This window comes from Lynx rufus, unplaced genomic scaffold (assembly GCF_022079265.1).
Source record: "Lynx rufus isolate CCGP_SWC_20201006 ecotype Redwood Valley unplaced genomic scaffold, mLynRuf1.p SCAF_25, whole genome shotgun sequence".
In the NCBI taxonomy this organism is placed as follows: Eukaryota; Metazoa; Chordata; class Mammalia; order Carnivora; family Felidae; genus Lynx; species Lynx rufus.
This window is the reverse complement of record NW_025814840.1, coordinates 6580753-6593162: the sequence shown is the minus strand read 5'-3', so window position 1 is coordinate 6593162 and position 12410 is coordinate 6580753. Positions and strand designations below refer to the sequence as shown.

General features: G+C 47.9%; 1 protein-coding gene across 9 annotated transcripts in view; it reads left to right on the top strand.

The window, feature by feature from the left end:
• Positions 1-9160, top strand: part of SGMS1 (sphingomyelin synthase 1) — a 287713-nt gene extending 278553 nt beyond the window's left edge. For all 9 annotated transcript variants that reach the window (XM_047088742.1, XM_047088747.1, XM_047088743.1 and 6 more), the window contains 3 exons: positions 3582-3735; positions 6574-6740; positions 7421-9160. In XM_047088742.1, coding sequence (XP_046944698.1) covers positions 3582-3735; positions 6574-6740; positions 7421-7600 — 501 coding nt within the window. In that variant the 3' untranslated portion in view covers positions 7601-9160. The remainder of the gene's footprint in view (positions 1-3581; positions 3736-6573; positions 6741-7420) is intronic.
• The last annotated feature ends 3250 nt before the right edge of the window (positions 9161-12410 follow it).

The following is a 12410-nucleotide window of genomic DNA, read 5'->3' as shown; positions in this document are numbered from 1 at the left end:
AGCATTAATTTTCAGCTATTTTTTTCTCGATGCTGTGTTTACCTGGTAATGTCTCCCTCCTCCCCACGCGTACAGGTTCCCCACAAATATTTTCGTGCTAAAATGGGAGGGCAAATTACAGGGTGGTGGTGCCTGAGAATAGGATTTCTAGTGTAAAAAACACAGTTTTTGGAAAGACAATCTGAAATGGAATAAAATGAAAAGCTACCCAGGCTTTTGTTGCCATAATTTTCCTCTTTATACTATGCATTGTTATGGCAGAACTGGACCCAACTTTCCATTTAAATCTTTTGAAAAATTTCTATCGTGTTTATTACATATGTGCAATTTAAAAAAAAAAAAAAAACGGGCACCTGGGTAGCTCAGTTAAGCATCCGACTTCAGCTCAGGTCATGATCTCACAGTTCATGAGTTTGAGCCCCACGTCAGGCTCTATGCTGACAGCTCAGAGCCTGGAGCCTGCTTTGGATTCTGAGTCTCCCTCTTCTCTCTGTCCCGCCCTCATACTCTCTCTCTTTTTCCAAAAATAAGTAAACATTTTAAAAATGTTTTTAAACAAAATGGTTCTGTACAACTTTCACGACACACCGTAGCCACCCGTCCCCCTGAACCCTGACCAACTCCAGCCCACGTTCCTAACTGCTTTCAACAATTTTAACTGAAGCTGGTGGTGCTTACCTTCATAGCTTTTTACTTTTCACAGGTGTGTGTGTGTGTGTGTGTGTGTGTGTCAGTCACCCTGTGGTCTGTAAGGGACACGGCAGTTCCGTTTCTCTGTTTTTCTGATGGAAGTCTTATTATTGACCTCCTACGGGAAGGCTGGAGGGAGGGTCCACGGTGCCCCAGCCCCACCCCCCCCGGTGGGCGGTCCTGCTTCCTGTCCCCTCTTCCCTGTCTGGGTCTGGATTTCTGTTCTGACTTAACTCCACATTTCGTGTTCACACTGTTAGTTTCTAAATGTTCTTCGTAGCCAGCTCAAGTCGTTTCCTATAATGACTCTTGTGCACAACATTTTGTTTCTTAGAGAGTTAGTGATTGCCTTGCCTTTTGCTTTCTTAGTGTTCTGTGTGCGCACTCACCCCCATGTGGTTTCACCTTCCCTCGGATGACCCTTGCACCCATACCCACCCCCCCGCCCATGGTTCACTGTGCAGGCTCACAGCCCCTCGGCTCTGCCTTCACTGACGACCTAGCAAATCCTGTCTCTTCTTTTTTCCTGCTCTTTCTGCTTTACAAAGCGTATGCTCTCTAGTTCCCTGAAGAGTATGTAGGTGGTAAATACTGTGAAATCTTGTGAAAACGGCTTTAGTCGACCCTGTACTGCAGGGTCGCTTAAGAGTATGGCTGGGCATAGGTTGCTAAGTTGAAAATCATTTTCCCACGGAACTTGGAGGCATTTTTCCAAAGCCTTCTGTCTTCCAGGATTGTTTTTGAAAAAGCTGACTCGTGATCCTTTGTATGAAGCTTGTGGTTTTGTTTTTTTTTTTATAAATACATCATGACTTTAATTTTAATGTTTACTTATTTTTGAGACAGAGAGAGACAGAGTGCAAGTGGAGGGGAGGGGCAGAGAGAGAGGGAGACACAGAATCCGAAGCAGGCTCCAGGCTCTGAGCTGTCAGCACAGAGCCCGATGCGGGGCTCGAACCCACAAACCGTGAGATCATGACCTGAGCGAAAGTTGGCGCTTAACCGACTGACCCACCCAGGCACCCCAAGTATGAAGCTTGTCTTTGATTTCTGGAGGCATTAGGGTCTCTTGCTGACCCCCCACTGCGTACCTGAAATCTCGTGGTGCCGAGTCTTGCCGTAGAGGTCTGTTTTCTTGTGGTGACCCTTTGAATTTGGAAATCTGTCTCCTCTGTGCCATGTGTCCAACCTGCCATCCTTGACTAGAAATCTTGATACATTTTCTTAAAGGGAAATTGTAGCAGACCACGTGTTTCCCAAAGCCTGGCATGTTATCAGTGAAATGTTGAAAAGGGTCAGGGTGATTAATTCTGGTTAAAAGTAACTAGTGTGCTGGCAACCTAAGATACAGACCGTTTGACATAGCAAAGAAAAATGGCAGGGAGTGTGTTGTTTAAGCCTCTGATGACTCCGGCGTGCAGCCCAGACTTGCATCAGAGACGGAGATTTATCCGTGAGATTGTTTCACTCTTACTGAAAAGGAAGAGCACACGTGATTTCAGTAGATTGAAGGTACATCCAATCAGTCCCTTGTGTCCCTTTGGTCGCCGAAAGTCCCATTTGACCTCCTCAGTCTCCAGCATCAGCTGGGTCCGTAGAGCCGCTGTCCTGTAAGCTGAGCACGGGGACTTGTCCCAGATATTTTCCCCCAAGTGGCTTCCGTCGTAAACCGCGTTCAGTTACTCTTTCTCTGTCAGTGTAATTTTAAAAATGGGGCAAGCGTCTGCTGAAACGTGCTCCAGAAAGCGCAAGCAAGGAACGGCTGTGGCCACACGCTTCCTCTCTAGTGAACGTGGACGGCAGCCTTCATGGGGGGTTTACGTGTCTTGATGGAAGCTCAAAAAGCCGGAACATTCCCGTGCGCCTCCTCTCCTCAGCACCCACACCAGGCGCTTCTGTGAGCACGTGTGGGGGGCGTTAGTTCTGTTGCTCCCTCCCTGGAGGGACCTCTGTGTCACACCGACTGACCCCTCCCCCTTCAGACTCCAGCGACGAGTGCAGGCTGTCACCTGTGCGTCCGACCACTGAGCTGTAAATTGGGGTTTCCCGTGACCCCCCCCCCCAGATTTGGTTAGTTTGCTAACGGTTGTTCCCAAAACTAAGGAAAACATGTAACTTACCAGAGACCCGGTGTATTATAAGAGGATGTAACTTAGGGCAGCCGGACGGAAGGAATGCCCTGGGCGAGGTCTCTGGGAAGGGGCGCGGGGCTCCCACGCCCCCCACATCTCTACTTTGTCATCAGCCTGGTCGCTTTCTGAACCTCCATCCTTGTGCATTTTTGTGGAGGCATCGTTATGTAATAAGCAGGATTTTTTTAATGTTTTTATTTATTCTTGAGAGAGAGGGAGAGACAGAGGCAGAGCGTGAGCAGGGGAGGGGCAGAGAGAGAGAGGGAGGCACAGAATGTGAAGCAGGCTCCGGGCTCCCAGCTGTCAGCGCAGAGCCCGAGGCGGGGCTCGAACTCACAAACCCCGAGGTCAGGACCTGAGCAAAGTCGGACGCTTAACCGATGGAGCCGGCCAGGCGCCCCTGTAAGCAGGACTGATGAGTCACTGGCCATCCACCTCCAGCCCTCGCCCCTCCCTGGTGGTCCAGCCGTCTGATCACAGGGTCGGCTCTCCCGGCGTCAAGCCCCGACGCTCCGGGGCCTTCCGAGGGTCACCGCCCTAAGGAGCTCTAGGGGCGGGTGAAAGCGGCTGGTCGTGACTAGCCACAGATGCCTTTTGTCTCGGGAAATGGCAGACGTGGTGCCGGAGAGCCACGTCCAGGGCCGGGTGTGCGTTTCGCGGCAGAAGCCAGGGTATCGCAGGGCCTGGCCCTGACCGGAGGAGGGCGCCACAGCACTCCGGGGTGGACTGGTAACGCCTCTCGTCTCTCCTCTCCCGCAGCTGTTCGGAGACTGGGAAGCACAAGTGCGGAGGATAATGAAGCTCATTGCGGGTGGCGGCCTGTCCATCACCGGCTCTCACAACATGTGCGGGGACTACCTGTACAGCGGCCACACGGTCATGCTCACGCTCACTTACTTATTTATCAAAGAGTGTAAGTCGAGGACAGCCCTCCGGCAGCGTCCCCACCGCACCCGACACCGCGGGCCCCCAGCGAGGCGGGGGGCGGGGTCACCGCTCTTGCCCCGGGCGGGGGGGGGGGCAGGGGCGCCTCGTCTCCTCTGGTGTCGGCAGAGCCTTCGGGCTGCGCTACAGCTGCTGGAAGGAGCCGGGAGGAAAGCTCGTGAGCCCGGGCCTGGTGGCACGTGATGTAGACCGCGTGTCACCGCCCTACGCTGCGCCTGGGGGTCAGCGAGGTCTCTGCCCTCATAGAAGCCGGGGGCTCAGGGACACTAAGTGATGCAGGCGCCAAAAGGGAGTCTCCTTTAAAATGTACGTAAGGGCCGCCTGGGGGGCTCAGTCGGTGAAGCATCCGTCTCCTGATTTCGGCTCAGGTCATGACCTCCCGGTTCGTGGGTTCGAGCCCAGCATCAGGCTCTGCGCTGACAGTGCTTGGGATTCTCCCTCTCCCGCTCTCTCTGCCCCTCCCCTGCTCGCTCACTGTCTCTCAAAACACAGAAACTTACAAACAACTACCTAAAATATATTTTTAAATGTACTTAAAATATTTTATTGCGAAACACACAAAAAATATTTAAATAAACCCCTGTCCCTGCTTAGATTTAACAGATGCTGGCATTCACCGTATCTGTTTCAGATAACCCTTTGTGAAGCACATACAGCGCTAACATATGATTAAGGCTGTTCATGCCTTGCTTCCCATGTTCCTGTGTCATTTCCATGCATGTCTTGAGTCTTGCCGATGACGGCTTTGTGGTTTCTAAAATTAACATGTGGTATGACGTTATATATGGTCTCTTGCCCCCTTTTTTCTCTCAGATTATGTTTGTGAGACATGAGGCTCTCTTTCTCCTGTGGTCCGGCGGGGCCTGGGGGGTGCGCGTGGGGCACCTTCTGAGTGAATTCTAACACTTTCTGTCTGTTTGGCCCTTTTGCCGGTGGGGGGGGGGGGCGGAGGGGGTTGTCACAGCCTGGGGAGCGCTCCCTGCTGGTTGTACTGTAAAGGCAGTGAAGTCTTATCCTCAAAGGAAGCACGGCCACGTCGGGAAACTTGGAGGACGCGGCTCACAACCTCTGACTTTGAGTCCTGGTGCCATCCCCACCTCTGTGACGGGGAAAGACCTTAACCTCTCTGAGTCTTAGCTTCCTCGTCTTTAGAGCGAGACACTGGTAGCCGCTCTATGGCCGAGGGACAGGTTGTAGAAATTAAAACGGGTGTCATGTCCGCACTGTAACACGTGCATGAAGAGTGAATGGTAGCTGTAGGGTGTATCAATGCAGATTTTCCTGGGGGTGGGGTACGGTGCCCCCCACCCCTGCCCTGACCACTCCATTTAAAGTCGCAAACCTCCCTTCCCCTTCTCAGTTTCTGATCCTGCTTCTCCTATTCAACTTTATTTTTTCATAGCATTTAACACCTTCTAACACAGTGTAAAATCTCCTTCTTTATTATAATTATTTTTTACTGTGTCTCCTCTGCCCCAGGAAGGGATCTCCCCCAACAAAGGCAGGCTCTTTGCCTGTTTTGTTCGTTGATCTCTATACCCAGAGCATTTCCTGTCCCAGGCACATGGTAGATGTTCAATAAATACTGGTTAAACGAATGACTAGTTCTTTTTTTTTTTTTAATTTTTTTTTAATTGTCTTTATTTTTGAGAGGCAGAGAGAGACAGAGTGTGAGTGGAGGAGGGGCAGAGAGAGAGGGAGACACAGAATCCGAAGCAGGCTCCAGGCTCTGAGCTGTCAGCACAGAGCGTGATGCAGGGCTCAAACTCACGAACCGTGAGATCATGACCTGAGCTGAAGTCGGACGCTTAACTGACTGAGCCACCCAGGCACCCCCAAATGAGGAGTGCTTGTATGCTGTGAGAAGCCAGTGAAAGTCTAACCTCTCTCCCCCTGGGTAGGGAGGACGGATCACATTCAAGTGACATTTTTGCGTAAAATGTCAGACCCTCTTCAGCCCATTCTTTGAGAATGCAAAGTGGGAAGGCCTGGACAAATAGAGATTATGGTGCTCCCCTCGGGTGGGAGCTTCCAAATCAAGGTACGGACAGGTATTGACCTGACACTACCCTGCCTGTGAATGCACTTGCACCAAAATTCCCAGGCATTTGGATTCTTTCTTATTTCTGTTTGAGAAATGGAATCTGAGACTCTTACAGAGTTTCAGGTCAGTGTTTAGTCACAAAGCTTGGGAAGCAAGTAGGACAGTTGTATCAATTCTAATTGCCTAGTCCGCGTGTAAGGATCTATAGACCAAAAAGTACTGATTTTTGTTTGGAGCATTAACCCCAAATTATTTATAAGTAAGTTGAATTAAATGTCAGTGGACAGGCTTTTTTTTTTTTTTTAACGGAACACGACGCATGATCCTCTCAGTTGTCCTTCTCAACTGCCTTTATATGTGAATCAAGCAGTAGCCAAGTATAAATTACAATTGCTAATAAAGTCACTTCATAAGATAAGCTGCTTCCATTCTTTTTTTTTTTAACACTTATTTGTTTTTGAGAGACAGAGATAGCACGCAAGCGGGGGAGGGGCAGAGAGCGAGGGAGACACAGGATCCGAAGCAGGCTCCAGGCTCCGAGCCGTCAGCGCAGAGCCCGACGCGGGGCTCGAACTCACAGACAGCGAGACCGTGGCCTGAGCCGAAGTCGGCCGCTCCACCGACAGAGCCCCCCAGACGCCCCAAGCTGCTTGCGTTCTAACCTTGACTGCATATAAGCTAAGACCCTTAAATTTGCAGCCCAAACAATCTGTTTCCAGACGGAAAGATCAGAGTAACGGTGTGAATCGCTCCTCTTCTCAGATTCCCCTCGGCGACTGTGGTGGTACCACTGGATTTGCTGGCTTCTCAGCCTGGTTGGGATCTTCTGTATTCTCTTAGCGCATGACCACTACACTGTGGACGTGGTGGTGGCGTATTACATCACCACAAGACTCTTCTGGTGGTACCACACTATGGCCAATCAGCAAGTGAGTTTTCCCCTTGTCTGACTACAGCTTCTCTCAACGCCTGGCCTGGCGGTGCTGGCATGGGGGCGGGGGGACGTGCCGAGAACCCACGGATGTCTTAGGCCTCTCTCCAGGGGGGCTAGGCAACTGGGATTGCGTTGTCCTTCGTGATGCTGAGCCACTTCGCAACAAAAAATGAGCAAGAAATGTGTTAGTACAGTGACGCAGAGATTGCATCCTTCTAGAACAGGTATCACCGTCCCCCCGTCCCTGACAAATGCCTTCCAGGCTGGGCCCCCCTGCTGTTTGATTGGCACCCCTCCCCTCTTCTCCTGGCCTGGACCCCTGAGCAGCCGAACACTTAACTTCCATCGCAGAAGAGTAACGGAGACACTAACTGGGGCGCGCGCACTTACGGACAAGAGATCGAGGAAGCCACGCGTTCTCCGCGCGCTCCCGGAGTTGGAGTTCTTTGCTCTCCTGCTAGGGGGTGGCCCGGTTAGCACACGAGTGCAGAGTGGGGGCGTGCGTGTGAAACTGGGGTACGTGGGTGGACACAGGGCCGTTCCGGGGTCCTTTGTGAATTGTAATTGGGAAAATACATCCACTTAAAGTGGAAGATCGTTAGAAAAGTACATATGTTCGTTTGGGGGCCCATGAATTGCTCTCCCTGACCTGGTTTCCTGTCTTTGTCGTCATAGGTGCTCAAAGAAGCTTCCCAGATGAACCTCCTGGCTAGGGTGTGGTGGTATAGGCCATTTCAGTACTTTGAAAAGAATGTCCAAGGAATCGTACCTCGATCTTACCACTGGCCCTTCCCCTGGCCGGTGGTCCACCTCGGGAGGCAGGTGAAATACAGCCGCTTGGTGAACGACACATAACGGCCGCACCAAGTGGGGGACGAGGACCCTTTCCAAGTGCTGAGAACTCCAGTGAGAGCAGACGCCATAAACAGACGATCCCGTTATCTTTCAGCCGTTTCCTTGACTTAACCTATTGAGTTACCTGGTCAGCACTGTGATCTTTTTTTCTCTCCAAAGGACCTGCGTGGGACAACAATAAAGAAAACGTAACCTATCATGCACTGCACACATTTCCTGTTCGTGAGTCCGGGGTTCCGCATAAGCTGCATCACCACGTTCCTTTGTATACGATGCAACAGCATAAATGTAAGCTTTTCTATCATCAGTTCTGGTCTTTCCAGTCACATCTGGAAAATAAAGCGTATTATTTTCTTGGGAAAACATACTTTTCATATCTCTTGCCCCAAAGATTGGGCTGTAAGCCATTTTCTAGCAAATGTCTCTATGAAGGTTTCTAAGTACCTGAACGGGGTTCGATTCTGAAATCTTTCTACCTGTTGCACCGCTATTCAAATAAAAAATGACAGACACAGAAAGGTGTGGTAACTTTGGGTTTTGTAAAAAGCAGCGAGAGTGTGTCAAAAAGTGCAAAAAAAAAAAAAAAAGATTCTGTTATAAAGTGATTTTCTAAGTATTTCCTAACTTTATTTTTCAAAATGATGTTATGAAAACCAAATTTCAAGATTTTTACGTGTCAGAGAGAAGAGAGTTAAAATTAAAAAAAAAATGCTTCTTGGGAGAGAAATTTGTCTATGTTTCTAGTGCCTTTCTTGTCTTGATTGTATGGTCAGTAGGCAATCTTAAATGTTTTTATTTAAAATAAAATATTCCATGAAAATATAAATGTATGTATACACTACTAAATTTTGCATTTATAGCTAAATTAAATCTGAAGACTGCTTATGGTTTTTAAATTGCTATGAATTAACGAATGGGGGAGTTAATTAGAAAATCAGAGCCCTGTTCCCATATTGTGAGCAGGTGGCAATGACATGTACCACTTAAATTATTTTATCATCTATTTGGTGGTTCGATTTTAACTATACAGTGAAAACAGCCATGAATACTTTGTTTTTAAAAAGAGAGTTTTGAAAATGATCACTTAACTAAAACTTGAAAGCTATAAATTAGTTATCCATACTCTGATGACAATTTTGTTGGTGAACAACAAAACAGAGATCTATTTCTTTAAAATATATTTGTGCAGAAACTGCATGTATCTCTAAGTTTTACTCCTAACAGAAGTATGTTTGGGGAAGTATTCTATTCCATACTTGCCAATGTGGAGAACAAAATAGTTTTTTAAGAATGAAGAAGTATATATATCCATTCTGTATTTTACGTGCAGCAGAATTATCTTCCGTAGGGTTTTTTTTTTCCTGTGTATTCACAAGGTGATATTTGTATTGTAAAACAATAATGGTGAAGGAAATAAAAAGGCTTTTAAAATTTTGTTTGTTTTAAATATTTGTAAAGTTATTATTATTCCAGAGAGTATACTGATATCTTAACAGCTTACCTAGACCATAAATTAATCAAAATGCACTTTTTAATAAAACCTGATACTTAAAACATAAATGGCTGTTACTCCTGATGTGTTCACATCCTTCCCAGAGGTCGTAAACGAAGTCATTAAAGCAGGGTAAAAACCTGAGTTGTGGGATGTCTTCCCGGAGTTTGAGACAGGGCCTGCGGCGATCATGTTTCTTTCCCCTTGAGATTTCCTAAAATGTGTGAGTGGGGTTTTTTTTGTTTTTTTGTTTTTTTTCAAAAGTACACCAAAAGAATCACACAGGTAAGTTCATTTCAAAATGCAGACAGACCACCTTGCTACAGATGTAAAACTGGGATGGTGTCCCGCCTGGGGCTCCGGCCTTGTGTCTCACTCGGAGGACCAGAATCCTGGGATGGGTTTCTAGCACAGCCTCTCCCGCGCTTGGACTCTTGGGCGAGTGTTGCGAATTGAAAGGGAAAGTACCTTGAGTAATGAAAACGCGTCACTGGCACGTGCTAAACATTGGATCTTTTTTCCTAAGTCAAAGCAGTTTTATTAAAAAAAAAAAAAAAAAGATTATTACAGGTTTGCGTACTACATAGGTACTAAGAAATTCATTCACTAATTTCTCTTCATGCCCGACGGCACCGGTTCGTGAATGGACATACCGTGTGGCTCCCGGGTCTGAAGATCCCAGGAAGGATAGAGAAACCTCGTGTTGTGCAGAATTGCAGTACACTTGGTGGGGTCTGCCTGAATGAGGACATGTGCTTTTCTGTCCTTTCATTTGGTAAGACAGTACCTCCTAAGGACAGTAGCTTCTTTACTTGGCTCTCGTATGAGCTGGGCATTCTTTACACGCGCTATCTTGTTAATGGCCACACAGCCACAGGGTTAATGATTACCCCATCTTGTGGGAGGCGACTCAGAGAAGTTGAATAAACCTCCCAAGGTCATGCAGCCGGTGAGTGGTGAAACTCTGATTGGAGTGCAGGTCTCCACCCCTCCTCACCACCCTGCACGCCCCCAAATGCTGTGAGTGTTTGTAAATTCTTCCGCAGGAGTCAGCGGCGGGAGACATCGGTGCCCGTGGCGGTAAGGCCAAGTAGAATGGCTCTTCGTACGAACTGAGTGCCAGGAAATCCACATCATGAGGTATGAGAGACTAATTTTGCCAGTTTCCTAATTGCTAAATGTTTCATTTGTCTCCCCAGCAAATACCTAAATTGATCGACGTGATAAAGATCTCAAAAACTTTATAAACATCACATAAAACGAGAATACCTCCTTGCTTTAATTTGACTGCCATTGTACAAAAAGTCAACCAGGTGTTGAGGTAACCTTCGGGAAGTAGAATGTGCGACCTGGGGCCCGTGTTACTGATGTCCTTTATTTTTCTCTCCCTTTGGTCCGGAAACTTACTCTGAACAAACCCAGACTTGAAATTGTGCCTGTCAGCGCCTTAGGGTTCTTACGTGTCTTCTGGTTCAGGTTACAAGAAAATTAAGCGAGTCCTGCTGGGTCCAGACTCCAGCTCTTAGAGGTCAGAGGTGGGCATGGTCCTCGAGACACAGGCCGAGTGAGGGGACGTTGCCCGAAGCTGGACAAGGGAGGAACAGGATTGGGGCATCGCCCGGCTTACTATTGGTGAAGATACGGAGTGTGGGTTTATCACGCGAGTTAACGCGTGTTGCAAGTGTGAGGAGTCCTTTGAGTTCGTGAGGGCTGGCATGGCCCTGGTGTCATCCAGCATCTAGTGACTGAGCAGATTTAGAAATGCCCTTGAGGATTTGTGACGTATGAATCACAGCATCCGACGTGTAACACCTGGTCCGCAGGAATAGTGCTTATCCAGAGATCCATTCGCCATCAGCACACCGTGGTCGGTGGGTGCAAAGATTGGAGAGTCTCTCGAGGATTCTTGGGGGCAGGTTTGTTAAAGATTTGAAGACAGATCAATGAGATGGGCAGACTCCACGTTTCTCCTAGCTAAAAAAAAAAGGGGAGGGGAGGGCGCCTGGGTGGCTCGGTCGGTTGAGCGTCCGACTTCAGCTCAGGTCGTGATCTCACGGTTCGTGGGCTCGAGCCCCGCGTCAAGCTCTGTGCTGACAGCTCAGAGCCCGGAGCCCGCTTCACTGCCCTTCCCCACTTGTGCTCTCTCTCTCTCTCTCTCTCAAAAATAAACAAAAGCAGGGAGTCCCAATTCAGAGGCTGTACAGCCTCCAGCATCCAGGTTCCTGTGTTGAAGGATGTGTAGGGTGCAGCTTCCGGGGCGGGAATGGCATTCCACGTGAGGATAGGGAAGGTTCTGGCTCCCTGGAGGGGGCCGGCCCAGAGTTTTCTCCCAGCCCTACGGTGGCCTAGAGCCACGTGTGTTTTGACGGTCTCTTGTTGGGCACATAGATGTTAAAATTGCTATGTCTTCTTGGAGATTTGACCCCTTTATCATTATGTCATCTCTCTATTCCTGAGGATATTCTTGTTGTGAAGCGTGCTTTGCCCGAAGTTAAAATAACAACTTCAGCTTTCTTCTGATTAGTGTTAGTATGGTATATATCTTTCTCCACCCCTTTATTTTTAACCTGTCTGGATCTTTTTTTTTTAATTTTTAAATTTTTTTAAATTTACATCCAAATTAGCATATAGTGCAACAATGATTTTAGGAGAAGATTCCTTAGCGCCCCTTCCCCATTTAGCCCATCCCCCCTCCTACAAGCCCTCCCGTAACCCTCAGTTTGTTCTCCATATTTAAGAGTCTCTTCTGTTTTCTCCCCCTCCCTGTTTTTATAGTATAGTATTTTTGCTTCCCTTCCCTTATGTTCATCTGTTTTGTCTCTTAAAGTCCTCGTATGAGTGAAGTCATAGGATTTTTGTCTTTCTCTGACTAATTTCACTTAGCCTAATACCCTCCAGTTCCATCCACGTAGTTGCACATGGCAAGATTTCATTCTTTTTGATGCCAAGTAATACTCCATTATATATATATATACCACAATTTCTTTATCGTTTCATCCATTGATGGACATTTGGGCCCTTTCCGTACTTTGCCTATTGTCGATAGTGCTGCTGTAAACATGGGGCGCGTGTGTCCCTTCGAAACAGTGCACCTGTATCCCGTGGAGAAATGCCTAGTTGTGCATTTGCTGGGTTGTAGGGTAGTTGTATTTTTAGTTTTCTGAGGAACCTCCATACTGTTTTCCAGAGTGGTTGCACCAGCTTGCATTCCCACCAGCAATGCAAAAGAGATCCTCTCTCTCCGCATCCTCGCCAACATCCGTTGTTGCCTGAGTTGTTAATGTGAGCCATTCTGACAGGTGCCAGGTGGTATCTCAT